Source organism: Martes martes (assembly GCF_963455335.1).
Source record: "Martes martes genome assembly, chromosome: 1".
NCBI classification, from domain to species: Eukaryota; Metazoa; Chordata; class Mammalia; order Carnivora; family Mustelidae; genus Martes; species Martes martes.
In genome coordinates this window covers 44,076,314-44,103,530 of record NC_137888.1, presented here as the reverse complement: position 1 = coordinate 44,103,530, position 27,217 = coordinate 44,076,314, and the positions used below count along the sequence as shown (strand labels likewise).

Sequence of the window (27,217 nt, the reverse complement as noted above, 5' to 3'; positions counted from 1 at the left end):
TGACTTCTTTGTCAATTCGGATGCCTTTTATTTATTTTTGGTGTCTGATTGCTGAGTCTAGGACTACTAGTAATATGTTGAATAACAGTGGTGATAGTGGACATCCCTATTGTGTTCCTGACCTTAGTGACAGCATTTTTTTTCTCCTGCTCTGTGGAAAGCCTGTTTGTCCTTCTCCCACCCTCCCTGCTTGTGTTTCCTCTCTCGCTGTGTCTCTCCCTGTCAAGTAAATAAATAAAATCTTTAAAAAACATATCACTTAAAGTCATAGTATTCTAATAAACAAAGAAAAGGTTGTATAATCCAGGGACTTTTTTTTTTTTTTTTAAGTAGGCTCCATGTCCAACATAGGGCTTAAATTCAGGACCCTGAAAGTAAGAGTCACATGAGCCAGCCAGGCAACCCATCCAGGGATTCTTTATAAAGATTTTTTTCCAAATAATTCTTCTATTCTTTTAAAACAGATTATCATTATCTTATAAGAGATACAGGTTCAGTGATTTTAAACATTTTCAAGACATTAGTATTAAGAAACAATATTTAAATTTAATATCTTTGCATTTTTAATACTCTAGATATTGCTTGAAATTCTCCTTCCCATTTAGAAAATACAGTGATCTAACAGGTTTAAGATCTGCTTTCTTTCTCCTTTGTGGTTACTAATTTGGTCTATCAGCTTTGCCAAGTAACTTAACGTCCACATAAATTCCATTAGTAAAATAAGTGCAGTAATTTATGCTGCTTACTCACCTTAGAAAGGTGGAATAAAAAAGATAAAGTGGTAGAATTAAATTAATATTGAAAAGCATTTGGTCTTTTTCTTTATTTTTCCTAGTATGTCAAATCCTCCATCAACAGGAGATATATTTTTATACGTGCATTAATGGGAGAGACTGCAGAATATAAAACATGTTTAAGTTTTTCAGAGAAATATCCTCTTTAAGTGCAAAGATGCTATCCATTTATTTTAAACTTAAATTAGAACTGATTTTCCAAATAACTACAGGCTCAAACAGGTTATATTTGGAATACTTAATGTAATATGACCTGAAATACAGTCAAAAAGATAAAAATGTACATGCACTTTAAATTTATAGTTCTTTTCATTATAGCACTAAAATGAGGTACTTGGAATTATGTGAACCATTGCACACTAGTGAAAAAAAGTTTATAGAGCAAATAGCATAGGGTTTCAGGCTGTGTGTGTGTGTGTGTGTGTGCGCATGTGTAGACAGAGTGGAAATAACTGCTGACAGGTTATAAGAGCTACAGTAATAGCTAAGTAAGCGATTTTTAAGCTTTTACACAAAACATACTAACTCAAGCTTAACATATATTTATTTCAAATATATTCCATTTCCTATGTATGATACTCATAAGCACTTAATACAGATTTCTTTCTTTTTTTTAAGACTTGTTTATTTTTGAGAGAGCAAGTGTGGGTAGGAGCAGAGGGAGAGAATCTTCACACAGACTCCCGGCTGAGTGCAGAGCTCCAGGTGAGGCTTGATCTCATGACCCATGAGATCATGACTTAAGTTGAAACCAAGAGTTGGATGCTCAACCAGCTGAGCCACTCAGACACCGCTTAATACAGGATATCTTTCTTTCTTTCTTTCTTTTTATTTTTAAAGATTTTATTTATTTATTTGACAGAGAGAGATCACAAGTAGGCAGAGAGGCAGGCGGCGGCGGGGGGGGAGCAGGCTCCCCGCTGAGCAGAGAGCATGATGTGGGGCTCGATCCCAGGACCCTGAGATCATGAGCTGAGCTGAAGGCAGAGGCTTAACCCACTGAGCCACCCAGGCACCCCTTAATACAGGATTTCAAACATCAAATCACCATGTCAAAAAAAACAAGATGACAGGAAGCAGACTTGATCTCTATTTCCCCACAAGATTAGAAGGATTGCTGTCACCCTGTTATGGATTGTCATATACTTAGTTTTAAGAAGAAATACACATTAATTGCCAAAATCCTTAAAAATTATCAGTAGTTTTCCAAGAATAAGAGAACAAGCAAATGGCCACACCTCTCTTCTTTTGAGTACTTCTGAAGAACACAGACCCCTAATGCAGCTATTTCTAATAGTTTTTTTTTAATTATGTTATGTTAGTCACCATAGAGTACATCATTAGTTTTTGATGTAGTGTTCCATGATTCATTGTTTTTATTGGAAAGGAAGCATCACACAGAGTTTAAGAACGCAGATTACCGACAGGAATTAAACAGCTTGCTGTAAAAGGGAATAACTATTTAATTGTGCTCCCTTCTTTTTGTACCATGTGGACTCTTTCTGCCAAAACTGAAAGCAATGATGCCCCCCCGTCAGATATTTTTAAAAGGGATATTTATAACCAATACTATTCTTGATAAACACATGACACTTATTAGCCTAAGAGAAAGTGGTCTGCATGCCACAATGTGCTCCCTTTTACAACCATTATAAAGCTGGGCTATGATAGCTTGCAACTTCCAAAACATAGCCAAAAATAAAATCTGAATCTGAAGCTTCGCCTATGAGATGACCCTGGTAATCCCAACCAGTTTGTATGAATCACTATTATTTTAACATTTTCTTCAAATCTGGAAATGTTGTCATTCAAAATATACCCTTGCTAGAGAGGCATTTGTCAGTGATAGCATGTGATCAAATTAATCCTCTGGTTGCTAAAAATCAGAGAGGATGTAAAGTCAGCTCCTGGCTGGATATCAGGCAGCAAGGAGAGAACAGGATTGGTAGCTGTCACTGCAAAAATGTGTTTGAAAGCTCAGCGTGATGGAGCTATAGGGGTGTTAGGAAATGATATAGCGTTTATCATCCAGGAAAAAGGGGATGAAGGCAAACAGAGCCCTGTTCCTTCATTTTTGCTAAGCTATTTCCCCACTTTCACTTTAGCTGGAAACTATAGCCAAATTCCTGACTTCAGGGATCATTTTCATGAGCAAAGAACAGGTGGCCAATCTATTGTATGCATTCATAAAAGTGAAAGTGAAGCTAGTGTGGTCAAAGCACACGAAACAAGATTCCATATTGTTAAGTACCACTTTCCCTTTTATTTCTCTAAAATCCACTTCTTATACATTTGATCTGTATTTCCTGATGAGAGAAATGGCACACATAGCAAACACAGGAAGTGTTGTTTCTTTTCTTTTTAAAATTCTCTGTCCTCTATAAATTTTCTGTGGGAATGCTATCATGTTAGATGGATCCATGCTGCCTCCTCTGAAGGGATTAGAGACTCATTTTAGGACTAGGCGAGAAAAAAATTCCTGACCCAGCTGCTGTTCTTAACCACCTACTAGGATAGGGCCAAGTTCCTGAGGAACCTCATTTAGCTGAATAGCGAAACCTTCTATCTTCAGGAATTTATTTTGGGGGGTGGTAGTGACCTAACTGTTCTTCTCTCCTCGGAGAATTTTTACTTCTATTTTCTATTCTCATTTTTCTGGAACATAACAGATTTTTAATAAAATTGTGCAGGTGAAGATGGAGGGATCCATTAACATCTCAGTCATGCAAATAACTTCAGATAGGAGGGCTGTTACTATCAATTTTAAACTGTCCTCTTGATTAAACTGACCCTAGAATTTCCATCAGGCTGTTTCTCTTATAAGGTTTCTTTTCTCGTTCTACCATCTCTACCATGTTCTCTTTAGTAGCAGAACAAGCTTTTCCACTCTCTCCCAAACAGGAATTTGTAACTCCTGTTGACTCACATGCACTCATTCAAGAAGTTTTTCTAAATAAAGGAAGTAAATGTCTCTATGAAGATTCTCCTATTTGGGGACATTTACTCTTATTCCAATTTTTCAGTTTTATAAATAAGACTGAGAAAAAAATCTTCATATATAAATGTTAGCCTGTCTTTATGCATTTCCCAAGAATTTAAATTCATGAACATAGAATTAATAGATCCAAGTGTATGAATAGGTTTCAATATTCTACTTAATTGCTTTCTAGAACAATTTATATCTTCAAAAGAAATGTTTGATATCATAGCATCCTGGGAGGCATGATGTACCAACCTAAAGCCATAACATATCTAGAAAATATAGTTAAATAGGATGTGCAAAGATTCTCCACACATTAAAAAAAACTCAGAAAATTAACCGAGAAAAAGATCAATAGACATAATACCATAAAACTATAAAGGTCTTAAAAATATTAACCATTGAGAAATGAGAGCGGGGAAGGAAACTTCTTTGCTTTAAGTTAAAGATTTAGCCTCAGATATTGTTCAAATTCTTAGCCCTGTTTTAACTGTTTTCTAGCCTTTTCCACTTGAGAAGTTTTTCAGAGCTAGATAATATTAGAAGATTGTACATGTATGTGTGGATTCAAGATAAAGTGACACTTGCAATAAAGCCACATGAACCTGCTTTTGTGTCAGCCTTGCTCCGTGCAATAAATATTCCCTCACTTGAGCCTTTCTCTTGCCCTCTTTTCCATCTATAAGTAGGTATCAGCCATTCTCATGCATGCATGTAACATTGATCAATGTATGCATGAATCCTCAGAAGCGAATCTTGGAGGGAAAGGGATGGTGAGTGGGGAAATTTGGGAAGTTGAAGCCAATCTTGGTATCCAAACAGTAATAAACTTATTTAAAGACAACTTGAGAGAAATACTTGGGAATTAACATGACATATGTAAACAGCATATAAAGAACTTAGACATAATAAAAAATCATAGTTGTTCCAATTTAATAGCTTTGGCTATTTTGGAGATAAATTAAAAATAGCCAATTCACATGGAACAGTCCCTACTTTTACACTGAAATAGAATTAAGTAAAAGTTTTAAATTGGAAGTTGAGAACAACTGCATTGAACAGAATAATCTTGGACTTAGGGAATTAATATATCAGTGACAAATACAATAAAGAGGAAATTTGTGGGTTTTTCCCTTAGTTTTATAGGCACCGTATAAGCTTTGTAAATTCCGGTGTCACGTCAGGAATAGAACTTTCCACCAAGCTAGTGGTGCATTTGGAGAATGGGATTCATGTTATAAGCATTATGTGTGTACAGTGCGGTATATATAGTCAAAATCTTTTACAATTAGGATATTAAGCCTCAAAATATATTATCAATCTAACAGAGTCTGGCAAAAAGTCAGATTCCAATAGTCTAGGTTAATCATCTCCTGTGGGAGAAAATATTTCTGGCATAGAATTAAAATAATTTTTATGAAATAGCAGTAATCATATTCCAGGTTCACATAATGATTAAAGGAGAAGAAATATATTAAACCAATATAATATCCCTTATAATGATATTTATTTTCACAGGATAGAAATAATGCCTGCACCAGCATATCGTAATACAACAACAATAAAGATAGATGCATCCAAAGATATAAGTAATCCACTATCTTTATTGGCAGATTTCTAATTTTTTTTCTTTTTCGTAACAGATTTCATTGTTTATGCACCACTCCCAGTGCTCCATGCAATACGTGCCCTCCATAATACCCACCACCAGGCTCCCCCAACCTCCTACCCCGCTCCCTTTCAAAACCCTCAGATTGTTTTTCAGAGTCCATAGTCTCTCATGGTTCATCTCCCCCTCCAATTTCCCTCAACTCCCTTCTCCTCTCAGATTTCTAATTTTTTAACTAGTCATTTAAAATCCAATTTGTAAAGAGATCTGTAATTATTTCAATTAATTGGTTTTTTTTTTTGAGAGTACACCTTTATATTGGAGGGAGGATAAGAACCATAAAATGTTAGATTTGAAAATAAGAATATTATTGTAATTTAGGAACTAAATTGATAGTTTTAAGAGCTTTTGACATTCTAAATGTACAAATCTAAATGTCAACAGCTAATCACAGATAATCCACTATTGATTTTTCCTTGTTTAAAAATACCAAGTTCTGGCAGCAATTTCTATCTCTATGTATTTTTATAGGTACATTTTTCAAATATAAAATGCAGGATTGATCAGACCGCAATTTACTTAATTTCTCAAGACAGATATTAGGGAATACCAGCAATTTACAAGTTTTGAAACACTGCTAAAAATATTTAACAGACTTAGGAAAGAGAATTATAATAAAACAAGAAATTAACATAGTAGGAGATAGCAAGAACCTATAGAAAGATTTTAATCTTTAAATTAAATATAATATAAACAATATGGGTATTGCCAATTGTACCTTCACCTAAAGGTAAAATATTCAGTAGAAAAAAACACACACAATCCTCTAAAAGATTTTGTGGGGTTTTTTGGTAAAAGCAGCTACCATCATTAAACATATTTCTTAAAGAACCTGGTAAAACTTTGAAAGAAAAAGCCAAGTTGTACCACTTACTTGAAAGTTTTATGCTCAATGTAAGACATTACTTACTTGGATATTTACTTTGCATTTACATGCAGAATAAATTTTAATCTTTAAGTGCAGAGGAACTATTCAATGTAACTTTAAAATTGAGGTCTCTGAAGGAGTTATTCATTTTAATTCTCCTTAGTTTCATATATTCATGATGATAAATCCTGATAAACGAGAGGCTCATTTTCATTTCCCCTGGGTAACTTAAGGTTATTTGTTTGTAAAGTTCTATGTTATTTCTCTTCATTTCATCTTTGCAATAATATATTGTTGATATTTAACTGTCAGGTATATCTCTTCCATTCCATAACACTGCCCTAAAGGTCAGGAGTAGATCTTACTTATCTCATTTCTAGCAGTCACACAAAATAATGGCCAATATATTAAATGAATATTTATTCTCAGAGTATCCATATATTAATTCAAAGAACAGTACTTTTATCTTTTCATCTCTGTAAACAATGGTTCATAGATGTGAATTTATCTATTCAACAACTAATCCATATTACTTTGATATATAAATTAACATTTTAATTATCCACTGACACAGAAATAGCCTAATTAGTTAAACCTTAGGCTCTCAGAGCTTCCTGGCAAAGGCTTGCCTTTGTATTTCCTGTGCCCAGCACAGTGGAAAAAAAGTAACAAGTATCAATATATTTCATTCAAAAATTGGATGAAGGTACACTTACTATTGGGGTAGTTCGAGAATGCTAGAAAAAAATTTATAAACAAACCATGTAGATTAAGAAATGAAGTGTTTATACTTATGTAATAAAAATAAAAATGAATAAAAAGCCCAAAGGTAACTGTAGCTATATTGCAATGAAAAAGTATTTGAACACTTTATTATAGAAACAAGCTTACAATTTTAACTGACTTTAAGGCTTGGTTACATTTTTAGGAAAAAAAAAGAGACTTCATTTAGTTTTAATAAGCATACTAAATATTTCAAAATCTAACCTTTAAAATAAATCCTTAAATTTTAATTCTGCCTTACTAGGTAATAGGGCTCTTGAAAAAAACAATGCATACACAGATTTCTGATCATAAACTAGAGAATATTAGAGAATATTATAAAGATTCTTACATATTTAATTTTTATTAAACAAAGAATCAAACTGATCTCTTTAATAACTTGGGTGAACTACAGTTTTTCTAAACTATAAAATGAAGTTATTATACTATACAATGTAAGACAGTAAAAGTTATAGTACCTACCATAAGTATATTTTTGCTCTAATATAGTGTCATAAGTATAACAGTAAAGTTGAAGCATGTTAATTTTTACTTATTTTGAACTATAGTAAGCAATATATTATATAAATAGTATGTACTTCTGAAATTTGGGGGTTTTTTCCCAGATAAAATTGAGACCTCTTTCTGACTGCTCCCTCCCTCAATTATGCATATAAAACAGCCAAGCTAAGAGTGAATGTTCTAGTATCCTAAAATTGTCCTATCACACTCTTAGTTTTTTGTTGAGATATACCAATTGTAAACAAGGACACCAATGTATAGATTGTATTTAATTTTGGAAACTGACAAAACTCTTACAATTTTGTAAAATGTTATCTACTAGTTTGCTCAGCTATTTCCTATTACACTTAATACAATTAATTATATTCATATTATATTCACTTGTATTCACAAAATAAACATTATCTAAGTATTCTTTAAATCCAGAGGGAGTGTGGAAGAAAATTTGCAGTTTGGGGTTTAAGTTTTAGCTAAGATTCTTAACAACAGACACTTTCATACTTGCAGAAATTAAGGAATCTGAGTTAGAATTTTATCCAAGATATCTAATGAGAGACCCTTTTGTCAAACAGGTTCAATTTTTAAGTAATACCATAATTCAGCTCTCTCTTCTATCTCTATTTTTCTTTCATTTGGGTATCTGTATAATCACTTAGCTACTGCATCATATTTAAAAGTAAATTTCAGTTTTCTAAACTATCAATTTTTTATCAATTTTCAGTTATCTAAACTATCAATTGGTCTCTGCACATTTTAATTCTCTGTACACTTCATTTCTATTATTTTCAGTTATATTAAAGTATCATCTGTCAGCAATACAAGGAACAAATTTCTGCCTTTTGAAGTAAAAGTTAAAATATATTAAGATATAATTCAACTCAAATTTAGGGACAGTCATTTATTAGTTTTTGATAATTCTTATCTGGAATACAGAAATGTGTTTCTTAGTACACAAAATATTTATCCTTATTAACTTGCTTAAATATACCTATTAATAAACATCATAGGTAGGAAAATTTTGATTTGTTGATTTTTTTTTAATTGTGGGCAAATGTTTTCCTTATTCTAGATATTGCCCTTTATGTACTATCTAATAATGTGTTTCTCATTGCAAACTCATGTACCGCAAAATATAAGTATCATAATACAGTATAACCAACCTGAAAGAATATATAATTATCCTATCGTTATTTTAAATTTAACATAATAAATGAATAAGTTATGTATATATTTACATATATGCCTACTTTTTATCAGCTCCAGATATTCACAAAGATACCTAACATTATAAGACAAAAATAACATTAATTATTTCCACCTCCTGAACATCCAGTAAAGGAGTATATTTCCTATGATCAGAAAATAAGAATGACTTTTCCACCTGAAGTTATGAAATGAAATAGGAGGAAGAGCGATGAATTCTCATTTATAACCAAGTACAGGTCATCAAGCAGGCCAAAAGCTAGAGGACTCGTCAGTATCCCAGAAAAGCAGCTGAATGTATTTTTCAGAACATGGACTGAAAGTACACACTTTAACCTCAATTCTTACTACAAAGGTCATTTAAAAGGTATGCTTGCTGCTATCTCATACTGGAAACTTGCATTTTCATTTTCAACATAGATTACAGTTTTTAATAATTAAACCACCTTAAATAAACACATCAAAATATGCCAGTCTAATAGCCTTTGAACAAAAGCTCACTCCATGAATATATTTTTAAGAGGCACATTTGTTTTATCTTCAAATAATTAAATATATATCCATTATAAAACACTGGAAGATTCTTGTGAATCAATTTCACAAGTAAAATGCATAAAAGTTTGGTAGTATTTCTTTTCTCCCTTTCATTTCTTCCTAATAATCTCACTTATTGTAAAATTATTTATCTTATAAAAATTATAAAGTAACTACAGATGATTCAACATCAACAGAGCAGACTGAGTTCCTAAAGAACAAGACTATATGATAATCATCATTTTAGCCTCAGAACCCAACATAATTCCTGAGATGCTTAATATGTGATTGTTGAATGACTTAACTTTGAAATAAAATGTAATATTAGATATTACTTTGAAGTAAGTGGTACAAAAATGTTCTATATTATGAGGCCTTATCATCAGTACTGCTACATATTATCACATAAAAATGTGTTTTTAAAGCATTTCTAGTTGACTTTGTATTTAGTTTTAAGGAAACAAATTTTTCTTGCCAGATCTGAAAAGAGACTGGAAACTTGTCATTGAATTATACCTTCTGGGAGGGAAATTTCTCCTTGAACCCTTACATATGGTAAGTACACTACCTATCAAATAGTAGACCTTCAATAAATATCTGTCTAAAGAGTGGAGTTTCCATTTGGTTTTAGAATATCTACTATCGAAAACTGAAGTTGTATATCCCATAAGAAGTTAAATGTTTATTGAATGAAAATAAATATAAAAATAGCATTTTTCAGAACATTCTAAGCACTCAAGTAAAATGTGAGATTTACCGTTTTGAATGTATATTTAAGAATATTTGGAAATGTTTAAGTGAAGTCTTTCTAGAGTATGAATTTTCCAAATATACCCTAAGTATGTATGCCTGTTAAGTTAGGACTATTTATGTTTCTCTATATTTAATAATGGCACTCATATAATATTATTAAAAGACAACTCAAAGTAATGTATAATTAACTAGTCAGGGAAATCTTTTAAATGACATGCAATTTACTACTGTTTAGTGGAAAACCTGTTTCTTCCCTCACCCCATCCCAAGAATATCATATAACCTAAAATCTCATTTACTGTGTCTCTTAGAAACTTTCTGAACATTGGTTTCCCTTCATTTTAACAAAATGCAGAGAAAAAAAAAATAATGGAAAATATCTGAAACACATCTATTTTATATCTAGTATCACTTAGATTTTTGTGTTTTCCATAATAATAATCTGATCCTAACAGAAATGAATAAACTGGTGCATAAGCCAAACTTCTAAACATTGCTCTTTTTAGCTAAAAACTAGATTCTGTTGGGATTACTATACTGCTTTGTGAAGATGTACCCATTCACTTGTGCCATTATCCTCTCTGACAAAAAAAAAATAGCTATATATGGAAAATTATGTTAGAAATGCATTAACAAATGGCATTTGATCCAATATGAATGCATGTTATGTATAACCACTTGAAATAGCAAAACTGTACTATTAAATTACATTTCAAACCACAGTTTGATCTGAATAAAATAGAAAATGGTTATTTCACCCCATCCCTCATATCTCATGTCAATTATCAGTACTTATATATAGCAAGGTAATTTTTACGGGAAGTAATTAAAAATTTGTTTGGACCCCATGGGGGAAAATGATATAAATGTTGAATATCTACATTTACTTCTCTGTAAAGATAAGATGGTTTCATAAATTCTACTTCCCAAATGCACCTCAAATCCATCTTTTTTTCTCCATCTCTGTTACCACCACACTAGGTCAGGCCCCTATAACCACTCTCTTGAACAAACTGTGGCAAACTCCTAATTCTACTCTCGCCATCTGACAATTATCTCTTTGCTCATTAGCCATAATGCTCTTAAAGTGAAAATTTGTTGAACTCCCTCAACAGTTTCCCATTTTACCTAGAATAATATTAAAACACTACTTCTTACCATGACTCCTTTTCTTCTCTATAGGATCTAGTTCCTAACCATCTTTCAAACCATCTTTCAAACCTTACACAGCTACTCTGTTCCATGTTCAGTAAGCTCCAGTCACACTGAACACACATTTCTTCAAATGTGTCAAGCTCATTTCCCTTCAAGATCACTGCCGAGGCAGTTCCCCATACCTAGAATGCAATTCTCTCTACTCTATGATTAGTTTTCTCCTTCCTAGAATGTGGCTCAAATGTCACTTCCCCCTCTAATGAAATTACAAATTGATCAAAATGCTATAGACCCAATATCTCAAATATATTGCACACAATAAATATGCATTATTTTAAAAATTTTAAATTTTTAAATTATTTTAAATTATTTTTTAAAAAAGAACATGATAGATGTAGAACAAATTTACTCTGTATGTATAAGTTTAGTTTGATTATAATTGACTGTACTTTGGGCAAAGTCAACCCATTTTGATCACTTAACTATATGTATTGATCTCCACAGTATTTACACTCCCCAAAAAGTGTTGAGTCAAAGACAAGGAAGAAACTTCTATTACTGCTGGAGTCTGGTTGATGTACAGTATAAAATTCTATCTATCCTTTTACCATTTTGGACAAAGGCAGTATGTAGTCAGAAGTACTCAGGTGTGTGAAGAAAAAGACTGAAACACTGTGCCTGCAATGGGGGAAAAGATTGGGAGAAGGAAATACAAGAAATCTATAATGCCTTTTGAGCTAGTTTATACTGGCAATGATGAGGGAAGAAAGAAAAGGATTTCTACTCTAATATTTTTCTTAACATTTAATTTTGTAACAGAAAAGCAATGCAAATCTATACAGAAAAGTCTGAAAATATAAAAAAAAGTTAAAAAATATAAACATTAATTTGGTCTTATACCTTAGATACATATTTTTCCTCTTAAGAAAATCCAAATAAAACCACTTTATTCATGGTACTTCTGGTTTGAAGAAGAGATTCTTAAAGAACACTCTATAATTTTTACACATGAAAAAGTTTTTAGATATGGTCTTATACCAAACCCAGAGCAAACAATACTTATATGATCAATACATATCAAAGATTTTATCTTTCTACTTTGAATACTAATCATAGTAAATAATTATATAATGATTTATTCTATTTGTAAATATACGATAAATTTACATTGTAGGTTGTTTTTGTACTTATAGTTAATTAGGAAGGCATGTGATTACAATCTCCTGCACCTTTACAACTATGAATAGTTTATCCCTAAAAATTCAATCTAGGTGAAAGTTCTTTTAGAAATATACTTTTTAAATCATCCAGTTTCTCTCATTTAACAAAATTTTTAATATTTTCAGTAAAGTTGTCTCGAACTTTCTGAAAAATTTTCGATTCATCCCTTTCTATAAATATAAGAACAGTATTTAGTTTTACAGTTCGTGAACAATACTTATGGAAGTTCAACTAATTTAAGGCTATAAATTTCATTAAGCAGATATTTTTCTGCTCAGGTATGCTCACCTGTATTTATAAACAAATCAGTATATTTTACATTCAATTTAATGAATTCAATGAAACTAACAAATCAGAGTATTGTTTAGCTTGTTTACTTGATTTGTCCTGAGTTCCCTGGAAAAAAGCCAAAAGATCAACTCACACAATGTTGGTAGTAAAATGAGTTCACTAGACCCTTGCATGCAAACCATATTTGCTTGGACAATTTATGTTAATATCTGATTATTTTTGGAAACATGACCTGAAGAAGTAAGTGAACTCCTTTTGGCTATACAGTACTATTTGCTAAAGCAGAGTAATCTTTGAATAAATGGACCCCTGGTGGCTACTAACCACTATAATTGATAAACTTGGTTACTTACACATGAAACAAGATAATGCTTTATATTTACCTAAATTTCCAGAACAGAAATAAAAGCTTATGTAGAAAGAGAGTAGAATCTGTTATTTTTAAATAAAAATTGGCAACACCTAATAAATACTGTGGTTTTAAATAGAGGGAAAAGTAATGGAATAAGAGAAATTTGAACACAAATCATGTTTTCACTTACTTGATCAGATGAAGTGATCTAGGAAGCAACTCTACTTTTTGATCGATTCAAGGAGGTTTAGGTAATAGGAAGAGAGAGTCAAATTGATTTATTTTGTCTTTATAGTGCAGAGCTTCAGAGCCAGTTAAAGGGCAAGAGATGCTTCCTATAGTCAACTTACTCTCAGTACCTTGTTAAGCACCATGTTAAAAATTAGGTAGTTCACTTTTTTGTCACTTTCATTTTACCCTAAGTATGGAAAAATTGGAGAGGGAAAGAAGGTGAATTTATTTATTTCAACATAATAGATTTTTATACAATTTGGTAAAAACAGATAAGTAACATTAAAAAACTTACTTTGTGAATATCCTTAATCAGAAAACAAGTTATATAAAAATGAAATTTTGCCCTCTAACAAATTAAAAAAAAAAACATAAATTCCCTTAGGAAAAGTTACTAGGAAAACAAATGTTATCTCCTTAAAATTAAATAATAATCATATCACTAATATTTACTATCATGTGTATAACAAATCTAATTTACATTTTATATTATTTTTATATTGTATACACACTGTAATGGCCTGTTTTCAATGTTTAAAAACTGATATATTTTAATTCACATTATTTATGAAACTTCAAGTTAAAAAAATCTCCAGAATGTTAATAATAATGTTCTGAAGTTTGACATTTTATTAACCATTCATATGATGATTTCAGTATTCAAAAGTTATTTCAAAATAACATAAGGCATAATTTCTAATCACTACGAGTTTAGTCTGTATAAAGCATTTTATAAGCTATCATTCGTGTATGATAAAAATACCCGAGCATAGTTTCTCTATAATTTTGTATTGAAGAACTCCTAAATTTTACCCAACTTAGACTTTAGGTACAAGATTAGTCAACTATAATCTTATGCATAGCCTGTGTTTCTATTGTAACAGTGAAAATTCAGAGCTTTAGTAGTCTACCTTTAATGATCCTACTTAATGGATGGGTAAACTGAGTATTATTCATTCACAGACATTGTTTAAGCTAATTGATGAAAACATATACATTATATACATGGTAAATATTTTAGGTAAGATGTCTTTAAAAACTATGGGGAAATAATTACAATAAATAAATAAAAATTATTGCAAAAGGATAACAAATAACTCCTCCATGCCCTTAAATTTAATATGAATGTGAAGGGTTATACTTTAACACTTGACACATTTTGGTAGAATGGCACTTTAGTTGTTCGGAGATTCTTACATGTGTTTTATTTATGTTTGTTTCCTCGGGGCCTACGATGGTAACTGGTACATCACAGACACTTAATGAGAAACTAAATGCTGATTTAGGGAAATTATTGCATTGAAATAACTGTTAAAGATTTCTGGTAAATGACTCTCTTTTTATTGAGGCTACTAAAGAGATGTATATTAACATACTAAATACTAACATATAGTACAATATAAATGTCTGAATTTCTGATTATTAAAAATTGTTTTTCTCTGCCTACAAAAAAAGTTCAAGTAAATAATTTTATGTTATTTTTTACAATGTTCTATTTTCACAGAGATATATTAAGTAACTACTCCTTCAATATGTAATGCCAATGGAAACAAATGAGGAATGTGTGCGTGTAGGTATACACCACCACAGACAAGTACGGCACTATAGGTGGCACTTATTTTCTTTATCTTCAAAGGCATGACAGTTATGTATGATTTCCAAATTTAGATATGCATTTGTGATTGCAATCTAGCAGGTAAAAAAAAAAAAAAAGAAAAAGAAAAGAAAGAATTAGGAAAACATGTCAAAAGTACCAGCCATATAAATAAGAACTGATACTTATTCTGCATGATTATCTTTCCCAGTAAAATAAAAGTCTTATGTTGACAACAAAAAAGGCTGTGTTGTTTTACTTGCCTTCTCATTTAACCTTCTCATCCTCACAAAGCAAGTGCACACTTTCATGTCATCTGACCTCCATTTTTATATCTGCAAGTTATTTCGAGGCCTTACATGTTAATTGGTAACTATAACTTAAGTTTTTTATTTGAGGTCTTCAGAAAAGTGTGACAAAACAGGTAACATATTGATGGTCATCACAGCGCCAACGAAAGCATCCAGCCAGGTACATGCTGGAAAACTTTTATGGTGGTTCACAGCTTGTTTCAAGGGATTTAGATTATGCAGGTGATATTTTTATAGATCCTTAAATATTCATAGCAGAAATTCACTGAGATATGTCTCATAAAGATTGCTGAACAGAAGAAAAGAAAATCTTCAAAATTCCCAGCGTTTTCTACTTGGTAAACCTGACTTTCACTTTTCACATACTATTCAGTTTCACTTTACACTTTACCTACTGAAACAAAGTCTTCTTCCTAAAAGATCTGCCAGTGACTCGACTTTATGAATAGGATATTCACAACTTGGAAATTCACACTTAATGTTTGTCTCCCCGCGCCCCACCCCCACCCCTGCCATCTCAAGGAAGAAACCACAAAAATAAATCTGGTCATCTGGTCCAGGAATAATTTCGAACAAGTCTACATTCGGTCTGGATGGGGTAAGGGGGCTGCGGCTGGGCGAGGGCAGTATAGCACACGCAAAAGGCTGGTATCTGGTCCTAGAGTACAGCGGGAGCTATCTGCTTTCATGAAGGCAAGTGAGAAGCTACATGTTAACGTGCTGCGAGCAACCGCGAAGGGCCGTTAAGTCCATTAAACCTGTGCCACAGAGCCTGACCTCCTGTGGAGACAGCACTGCCGGGAGAGGTCCCACGGCCGCCAGCGGTGGGACCCAACTGCTGCTGATGCCCACACATCCATTTAAAGACATTTGGGAGCAAAAGGGACAGCAACTCCAGAGGTCGCCGGTCCCGGCGCTCTGGTAAGGGGACATCCTTCGACCTCTCCTGTGGTGAGCCCAGAGAAGCCTACCCCGGGACGAAGTTACCTGCAGGAGGCTACCAAAGCACCGGTCCACAGAGCACCCCCGCCTCCTCCTGCCCCCTCCCCCTTCTCCTCCCTGTCCCTTACCTTGGTTGTTGGAGACGTGACTGCAGTCGCCTGGCCAAGCTGTCAGCAGAGGCAAGAAGAACCCAAATTGCAAAAGAAATTCCCGGACTTCACAGCCCCCCATGACTCTCCCCAGTTCTCTTCTTCTCCCACTTAAAGAGAAGTGACAGCAGCGAGACCCGGTGTTTTGCGTAGGGTAGGGGTCCGGGTCCACGTCTTCTTCCTCCTCCTCTTCCTCCTCCACCCGGCCCGCAGGAGGTGTCCCGGGGCGCCCCACGCGCGAGGCCCCGGGGGCAGGGCACGAAGGTCCAGGCTGCCCAGGTGCAGGCGCAGCTGCTTCGGAGGAGGACGCTGCCTGCGGCGCCAGGGAGCTCCCGGCGGCTGTAAGCGAGCGGAATTGCATCCACCACCGTGTCCCGCTCGCGCGAGGACTATTCACTTGGGCCCGGGAGAGCGCGCGCGCAGGAGCGAGCTCGGGCTGTGGTTTGGGGGAGGGGAGCGAGGTGGCGGGGGAGGGCGCCTCACGGGGGGGATAAGGGGAGGGACAACCAGGTGCGGCGGGCAGTTCAGGCGGCCCGAGCGCCTCTCCGGACTGACGTGGGCACTTGCGGAGTCAAAAGACGGAGAGACAGAGCAGCTGTGAAACGGCACGGGGATCGCGGGCACTCCTCGGGCCGGTGTGGCCAGAGCCGAGCAACCGAGGTGGCTTCGCGGGGCCGCGAGTAGTCCAAGCGAGCTACGTACGGGCTGCGCCCCCAGCACCTCGCCTAGGTGGCTACGGCAGCGCTTGCACAACGGATACCACCAACTCCGCCGCGTGCGCGAAGAGCCTTGGCCTTGGCAGCCGCTTTCTGAGCATCTCTGCGGCCGGACTTAGTCCCCCAAGCACTTTGCTTCCCATTTCCCGGCAGCAGCGCCGAGCGCATTAGGACTAGTCAGCCCCTGACTCCGCTTCCCCCTGACTTCATATTTCCGCCGCTGGAGGGGGTAAGTGCTGTGAGCAAGGGCTCCCGGTCTGGGGCGAGCCTGGTGGTGGCCGCCAACCTAACCCCTCCTCAGCTCGGATCGCCCAAACTTGCCCACTAGGGCGAGCGCCTCAACTTTGTGGCCGCCTCCGCGGCTTCGAGTCCTAGTAAACCAGAGAGAGAGAGCAAGCAGCTGAGGAGAGTCACATCAGGCTGGATACCGGCGGGTGCCAGGCGCCACGGCTCACTGAGGTCTTCGCGTCGCGTGTGGAGGTGACTTCGCGGTGGAGGTCACGAGCATTGTCGCAGTCGTGGGTGCTGTGATTCCCGGGGCCCGGAGCGCCCCTGGGGTGCCCCCGGCGTGGCGGGGTCGGACCGTGCGCTCCGTACAGCCCGAAGGCTGAGAGGCGCGCGGCAACATCCGCGGCGTCGCCGAGTGCGCGCCGAGCGCACTGCTCTCTCCACGCAAGCCGCTCCCTCGCGGCACCTACTCCCTCCCAGCGCTCGGGGTGGTGGGAAGCAGCCGACTCACTGGCTACTTGGTGGGATCACGCGGCTCTCAGCGCAAGGCCGGGGCAACACGCAGTGCTAACAGAGAGAGGTCTCACGTCCGTAGCCCTCACGCCCTCGCCCCGCGGCCGAGGCGGGGCGCAGAGGGCAAGGCCGAAACCGCCAGCTCTCTTGAGCTCCGCCAAGCCTTGCGCTCGGCCCTCCTGGCAGCCGCGGCTCGGATGCTGCCAGTTCGGCGCTAGAGGGGGTTAGTCGACAACAAAAATGCCTCCACTGTTCGCAGGTAGAGGCGACTCCTCACACAAGGAAGGAAAAAGGAAGGAGGAATGCTCTCAGACTAAACTTAATGCCGTTTTTGTTTTGTTTTGTTTGGTTTGGTTTGGTTTATTTTGTTTTGTTTTGTTTTGTTTTGTTTTGTTTTTTTAGGGCAGCGCCGAGCAACCCATATCGCTAGTGAGGGGTTCTGTAATAGTTCTGTAATAGTTTATTCGCTGTTATTGTTATTAGCGTCATCATTTTCTTTTCAGTCACAGTCTAGTGAGGTTGAAAAGCCCACCTCAAAACTCAGGATATTTTGAAGAAATATTTATGGCAATGGAGAAAGCTGAACCGAGGAGAGAAAAGAGCGGTATTATAAAGGGTAGAATGATATATTCAAAGTGGGCAGAGGGCTATGGCACAGTGGCAAGTGTTGGGGAAATGGTAGATCAAGGAGCAAAGGGTCAGCGTTCCATGCTTACAGAATTCCGGAAGAGAAAGGATCCTCCCCTTTGATGTGTTTGCTGTCATGTTTGTGTCATATATGGTAGATGAAGTTCCGTTATTGGCTTAAAAATCAACTGGAAGCGGAGAGACAAGGGCAGCGAAAAAGAGGTCGTACGTCCAATTCAGCTGCGTGGAGAGAAATGTGAAATGCAAGTGATTTGGGGAATGTAAGGAAGGTTTCTGATTGGTGACTGTACTTTCACTCTACTTACAAATTCAAACACTGCCTCTCTTTAAAGGTGTCCACGCCAATTTAAATATATGCAAATCACTTATGGAAAGACAACCAAGTATGGAGTTTATATATTCATACTTAAAGGAGTAAAATTTGATTTTACTACTGATTTTACCACTCTTACTGATGTTGACTGACCATATGGGTATTTGCAGACTCAGCTTATAATTTGCAAACTGTAAAATTAAAAGGCTGCTTTATAATGTAAGTTGTTAAGTCTAAATAAATGTTCTTAGAAGTGTTAAGGATTCATTATACTGATGATCAATCGATATTTTTTTCCAACAATTTTTTTACTTACTGTCAAAGAATATATTTCCATGACCTTTCTAAAGTTAGATTTCAGTTTTAAACTGGATTTCTATATTTACCCCCACCTACAGCTCACCTACAATATACAACTTTTGTTTGTTTAAGTAAGTCATAGTGAAGCATGACATAATATATTACTTACCTGGTCAAGTAATTGATAGTCATATTCTGTTTTTGGTTTTTAAGAAAATAAATTACAAGATTTTCATCAATATTAAAATAAAAATATTTTTTCTATGTTTAGATATTGTCAATTGTGTTTCTAGAAGATAATGACCTCTTAAGTAAAAACTCATCTCACAGAACATGAATGAAAATATAATTATCATGACCTTTGACTATATTGAGATTCCAAAAGAATAACTATAACTATTTGACCACTGTTATACATTTTATGGACATATAAATATACATATTTATATATACACATACACACATGTATATGGATATTCATTCTCAAATATTTGTTGAGCTCTTTTATGTGCTCAGTTATCTTCACTTAGAGACAAATTGAAAATATAAGTAAAAGTGATTTTTTAAAAGCTAACTTTTTATTTAAAATATAGTCATGGTTATCTTATGTGAGGTAGAAGCAATTTCACTTAACAGAAATGTACTTGCTTTTTGATTTTCTAGCAGTGTTGATATATTTGCTGACATGTGACAGTTTCAAAATTATAAGCCACTCAGTGAACCAGATGCAATATTCATGTAGATTTATCTGCACTTGTCTGTTTGAATCATACCCATATTCAGAAAAGCATTCATGTCTCATTTTTCAGTACTATATTCAGAATTCTTTTGTTTTCTTTCAGACTGCTATTCTTCATGATATATGGTACATACACCAGGTCTGGATTCGGGTAAGAATGATTAAATTTTCATTAAATAAGGACTATATGAGGTAAAAGGGATTAAGAGGTACAAACTTCCACTTATAAAATAAATAAATCACAAGGATGAAAACTACAGCATAGGGAATATAGTCAATAATATTGTAATAACTTTGTATAGTGATGGATGGTAACTACACTCATCATGGTGAGCATTTCGTAACGTAAAATGTCGACTCACTTTGTTGTGCACTTAAAACTAATATGATATTGTATATCAACCACTGTACATTTAAATATATATATATAAAATGCTGAAACTAGTTTAAGCTTCCATTTATAGTAGAAATAATAGTATTCACAAATACTATTTGCTTTTTAAAATGATGAAAGAAAAGACTCAACCTGCAATTAATCCCTTTGAGGAAAAAAAAGGATTATAATGTTTAATACTCAGCATGTTTCAAGGCCTGAGAAAGTCCTAAGTATTTTATTCTAGTAGTAGAATAAATTAATCCATTTATATCTGTAATTTGCATTTTCTAAGGTCAGAGTAGAAGCAACATAAATAAAAAGTGTTGATTCTCAGGTATGTCAAAACATCAGGTCTTAAAATATTAGTTTAGTACTTTGAATAGCTATAATTGTCTAAGTCTTTTTTGTTAATATACAATTTAGAGACATGCTGAAAGCTATTATTGCTGGCATGTCATCAACTTTAAACTATAAATTCATTAAAAGCTTAAGTTTTATGTTTTACCATGTAGACCACTAAAATTAAAAAAAATCCACAAAGTCAAATATGGTTAATTTGAGGCCCTTTGCTTTAAGAAAATATGTAATCAGAAGGAAAACATGCTTCAGAAATTTTTCTTTGATATTAGAAGGTAGTTAATATTTTTCTGCAAGAAGACATGCAAAACAGTGTTGGTATTTTACTTTATTGTTAGTGTATCAAGTCTTATAATCTTCACAGAAAAAAGAACCAACTTGAGGCTAGATAAAAATGATGGTTTATTCTGCTGTGATATTGCATTTTATCTTTGTGTTATATGACACTTCATAATAAAAGGAAATACATGTATAAATATGTACACATTCCATACATATACATCATATACAATATGTACACATACATACACATTATTTTGTATCCTATATATCATACATATCATGTACACATCATATATGTTATGTGTGTGTGTGTATGTATATGTGTGTGTGAGTGTGTTTGTAATTCAATGAAAACCTTGCTAGTACTTTTGTAATTCAGTAACATATACCATATGAGATTTCCATGTGTATCTATGCTAAGCATTATGGGAAAGGTACAAAGATTACTTGGATTTAGTCCCTAACCATCAGAAGTTTGTATTATATTGAAGTCACAGACATACGAATTTTTCCAATAAAAATGCATTATGTTATCCCATAGTGGAGTTTCAAATTATTATAGTTAAGTAAGAGGAAAGGAATCATGCCCTCACCCTTTAAGACATAGATCTTTACCATTACTACTTTTGCTTAAACTTTTGGTAAGGATTGGTTCATCCTCTGAAAGCTAACTCAAGAACTTTTATTAGTGTAAAGTACAGTACTAAAGTTTATGCAGAATGGTCAAATGAGTCAACCAGATTAAACTTACTTGCCCTTTTAATAAGGTTTACTCAAGAGTCTGCGTGACATCAAGTATCCACAAAAATTAATTTTACCTAAATTATGTACATAATTTTAAAAATTATGTAATTAATTTATTTCAGTTTTACTAGTAACACTTTAATTCAATGTCTTTTTCATGCCCAGTTGAATGAAAAACTTCATTTCTATTGAATAATAAAAAATATCATTAAAGAGCATATTCTAAATATCAAAAAGAGAACAACTAATGATAGAAGTAAAACTACCTTTAAAAAACCTTTGTATACGGAAATACACCTATTTCCATCATTAAAAATAAGATAATACCACAGGAATACTGATATTAATTTCTATTCAGGTATTCGAATTAGTCTATCAAGTCATGTATTATACATGCATTAAGACACTTCATGCTCTGCTTCAAGAAATGACAAAACTAGGTTTTGCAGTACAAATTCTTGGTATGTCAAATAGTTAAATGTTAAATTTATTAATATTATCCATGTTAATAATCATTATCAGCTAAACATTATAATTATCTTGATACAAATAATTTAAAACATGTTTTCTTACTACAAATTAGAGGTAGATTAAAAGTGTCAGATGAAGTGATTAACATCTCAAACTGGATTTTGTAAGTTAAGTTCTTTTTATAAAAATCTTTCTTATAATATTTTAGTTTAGTTTGAAGGTAGATACCATGTTTGCATTTTTGAAATTCTGTATTTTTAATGTATATTAAACTTAAAAATATAATAACAAGGGGCGCCTGGGTGGCTCAGTGGGTTAAAGCCTCTGCCTTTGGCTCAGGTCATGATCCCAGAGTCCTGGGATCGAGCCCCGCATCAGGCTCTCTGCTCGGCAGGGAGCCTACTTCTCTTCCTCTCTACCTGCCTCTCTGCCTACCTGTGATCTCTGTCTGTCAAGTAAATAAATAAAATCTTTAAAAAAAAAATAATAATTCTTGAATGACATCTCATTATATTTCCAAGTGACCTATAACAACCCAATGAAAACTTAACATGCCTAATATTTACCTTTTATGTCAGGGGTTCCATGTAATTTTAATCATAGCGTGTTTCTTACTATGGCTGTTAAAATGTTTACATGGAATACAAAATTTTTCAGTATCATCTTTTAATTATTATGTGGTTAAAAATTATATGTAACTCATTTATACCATTTGACAATGTATGGTTCTTCATAGTTTTGCCTAACTTTGATCACATATACAACTTTCCCAAGAACCTCGAGAAGTTTTTAGAGCAGAGAAAGTTTCTTTTACATCTCTACAAAAATAAAAATAAATAAATAAATAAATAGCTGTTTAAATATTAATTATATTTTAGTCAAATTTACCATCTTTAGTAATCCTTTAATAAAAGATAATTGAACTCTTACATATTTCAACTTAAAAAAAGTACCTACTTGCCATTTTTCTGTTTGTTAAAGGTCATTAAATACTTAAGTCATTATAACTTTATAACTTATTATGTGTGAATAATATATACTACGTGTCTGGTGTGCCTATTCTGAGTTGCTTTGAAAATGGACTTGTGCTACTCAGGAACTAAATCCAGGTATAGAGCCCAGATGAGACTTCTCTAGCATCCCACTGTTAAATTCTATTTATGGTTCATAGTATTAGAAGTATACTGATGTTCATAGTATTTGGAATTTGATTGTAATATCTTTGCTACTTTTAGAGGTAAAAGTAAAATTTTAGGGGCGCCTGGGTGGCTCAGTGGGTTAAAGCCGCTGCCTTCGGCTCAGGTCATAATCCCGGCATCTTGGGATCGAGCCCCGCATCGGGCTCTCTGCTCAGCGGGGAGCCTGCTTCCTCCCTTCTCTCTCTGCCTGCCTCTCTACCTACTTGTGATCTGCCTGTCAAATGAATAGATAAAATTTTAAAAAATAAATAAATAAAATTTTATACATTAATGAAGAAAAGCAAATATAAACACTAGTTTGACTTTGATTATTATTAATATATAGTCAAAGACTATTCTTGATTTATTTCTTCCTGATTTATTTTGCATCATGGTTTAAGATATATAAGAAATTGGAAGTATATTCACGCTTTTTTTTGAGTATTTTTATCCAATAAAAATTAAGTTTCTTACTCATTAAGCATCTGTACAATTTCCAAATAAGATATTAAAGATCATATGTGATTATTCCGAAACAAATGCTATGTTAATGCTGCCTAATAGAACTTAGTACAATGTTAGAGACTAATATATATATATATATATATATATATATATATATATATATATCTGTTGTTCAATACAGTGGCCACTAGCCACATCCACACAGAACTTTTCAGTGTTTGAATGTAGTCTAGTATGACTGAGGAAATGAATTTTTAGTTTTTCTTAACTTTAATAAATATATAATTAAATATCCATGTGTGGCAGTGGCTACCACATTGGATAACACATATTTTATATATTGAATATAGATGTACTTTTATTCTCTCTCTCTATAGAGAGAGTTTTGTTTTCAAAACTTCCATGTTTATGATTGGGGAAATTAAGAAAGGGATTTGAAAACCAGGTAAACATTGCACACAGTATACTTTTTACAAAAACAGCCTATTCTTCCTAAGCAATTCTGTTCACACACAGTCATGTTTATCATGAGCAAAAATGTAACACACTTTGAACAATAACTCTGCTGGTACATGTGTTTACACTGTCTTTCAAGCTAGCCTGACATGATGTGCTTTTTTTTTATATTACATTGAGTTGGTCAGAAGACATTAAAAACTGTCACCTGATAGAAATCCATATTATTTAAAATTATTTCAATTCTGAACAGAATTACTTGCCCAGTGTGCCTAATCTTGGATGCTACAATTTTAAAAATCGCTCAAAAGCTGCCATCAACCCTGCTATGCCTATTGTGACCATTACATGGCCAGGGTTTCACAAAATTACAGTGAATTGAGAGACTCAATAACAATAGAGGAGGTTCCAAAACTAATAACCTTACCCAGAGATTTGTTAAAGAAGTAGCAAGATTTTTGCCTTGAGATGCTGTAACATGTTTGTCTTTGTGTTTGTTTTTTTTCTCTCTTTAATTGTAGATTTGCATGTTAACATATTGGCAGGATACCATTCTCATGTTAGTAGATTTTTTAAAATATGAGGATTCTTAGGAAAGCCTGAGAATCTGTTTACCACTGTTTCATTTATATAATATCCTGTTTGTCACTTGATACTATCATTCTGTAACTTTAATTTGCCATAAGCACCAAAAAAAAAAGAGAGAGAGAGAAAAGAAAATCCAATAAAAATGTCATCTCCTAATCTTGAAATATAATAAATTATTAATTTTTCTGTTACTTAGAAAGCAGTTACATAGTTTCTACTATGTGCCAGATACTGAGTACAAATAATAATTTCAGATAATAATTACAAATATTAATTATAAATAGGAATTCCATTAATCCTCAAAACAACACTCTGAAGTTGTTGCTTTTGTTATCCTTATTTTATAGATTAGAAAGCTGAAGCGTGGAACTTGCTCATAGTCACCTAGCCAGTAAGTGTTAAAGCAAGGATGTGAACCCAAGCAATATGGCTCTGAAAGCTATGACTTTCATTGCTATGCTCCCTCCCTTGTATCCTTGCATGTTGAACCAAATATACATAAGAATGCACATATTTATTTCCATATTTCTGTGTCTCTTTCTATGTAAAATGTTTCGAATTCTCTAAAATTAAGCTCAGTACATGAAGTATTTTCAGTGAATTTTCTCCCCAATTTTTACTGTTCCCAAATGACCTCATTCTTCTTTCTAATGACTCAACATTTACACTTGGTGATCTTGCAGGATAATTTTTTTTTCTTAAAATTTTTCTTTTAAACGGCACCTGTCTCCCAATGCTACTAACTCATATTTGTTCAGCTATTATATTTTGCATTCCATGAATGCATCTTTCTCTAGGTACTGATTATTAAAGGGGTGAACAAATGAACAAAAAAGTTTACTCACACAGAACTTACATTCTAAGGTTAGTATGTAATAAGTGCTTATCATATGTCTCAAACTGTTCTAAATACATTATACATGTTAGTCCATTAATATTCATAGCCCTATTGCACACATTTTACAAATGATGAAGCCGAAACATACAGATTACAAGCTAAGAAGAGGCAAAGCAATAATTACTACATTTTAAAGTAATTGCAGTGCCAGCAAGAACATCAGCAAAGAGAAGAAATGGGAAGTTTGGGCAGTAATTCTGAAGTGAGTTAATAGCAGTTTGTCTTAGGAGGGTGATGGAGAGGAAGAAGTGGATGGATTTCCCATATACGTTGAAGATAGAAAGGATAGGACTTCTTAATGATTTGGATGATGGTTCATGCTATCTCATTAGTGACTAGAAATGGCTGACATGCCTAATGAGATAGAAAACAAATTTACATTTTTAAAAGCCTATCCAAGCCATAAATTGAGCTATTGAAGAAGACTTTGAAGCAATATTTCTAGCTTTTGAACTGTATATTTTCTGAAGTAGTTTTGTCTTTCCTCAAATTATACCTAGAATTCTGTCCCCATTCTTCCAGAAAATCAGATCGGAGTTTTGAAACTACACACAAAGGCATAATGAAATTGTTAATTCAAGGAATTTGTTTAGAATATAGCATTTATTTTCATAAAAATTAGAAAAACTAACTTTGAACCTTACATAAATTAGTCATATGTCTTGTGACTCATCAAAACATATTCACCATCTATATTACTGTGTTTATCCTAGCCCGGCATCAACTCTCTTACTGAAAGAATTATCATTTCTAAAGCCGTATATGAGTTTATCTTGTGTTTATCAACTAGGCAGGGACTGAGTAACCCACTGCCAAAAATGAGGAAATCAAATCCTCACTGAAAATATTCCCCAGTTTTCCAGAAAGAACAACAAGGAGGATTATATTAAATGTTAATATTCTGTGTGAATATAAAGACTATTTCACAATTGTACTATATGTGACTGAGAAACATTTTAAAAAAGAAAAACTCAAGGATAAAGTACCTGAGTATTTTACCCTCTTGCCATTATGAAAATGGTTGTATGTTTATGCCAACAATCAAAAGGATAATTGAGTCAACTGATACACTTTGTTGCAAATTTAGAACATATTTTCCTTTTTAAGTTATCCTATTAAATTTTAAAAGTAGCATACCAGTAGAATAGGATATGTGGAAATTGAAAAGAAAATGTGGAATGAATATGGGAAATTGAAAAATAACACTATTACTGTACTATTGTAATGTTGTAATTACTATTCTTGCTTTAATATATTTCAAGTGCCTTAACCTTCCCCTTCAAATACATACTCTTACATGCATTCAAATTTATGTTGCATTTCAATTTCTCCACTGGTTGATTTTAAAAGATCTAGGATTTATTTATACACAAATTGTCTTATGATGTGAATTGCATAAAAGTGTATGAAAATGACTAGGAAAGAAAGGCATTGCTTGGGGCGTGTGGGTGGCTCAATCAGCTAAGCTGCTGCCTTCAGCTCAGGTCATGATCCCAGAGTCCTGGGATAGATATCCCCACTTCGGGCTCCCTGATGAGCAGGGAACCTGCTTCTCCCTCTTCTCCACTTGTGCTTTCTCTCACTGTCTGCTTGTGTTCTCTCTCTCTCACTATC

At 34.3% G+C, this 27,217-nt stretch overlaps 1 protein-coding gene across 1 annotated transcript in view; it reads right to left on the bottom strand.

Moving 5' to 3' along the window:
• LOC308338574 (uncharacterized protein) overlaps positions 1-16,692 on the bottom strand; it is a gene marked incomplete at both ends in the record, with an annotated part of 80,824 nt that extends 64,132 nt beyond the window's left edge. Inside the window, one exon of the mRNA XM_080796787.1 lies at positions 16,311-16,692. Coding sequence (XP_080652913.1) covers positions 16,311-16,692 — 382 coding nt within the window. The remainder of the gene's footprint in view (positions 1-16,310) is intronic.
• Between the last annotated feature and the right edge of the window lie 10,525 nt (positions 16,693-27,217).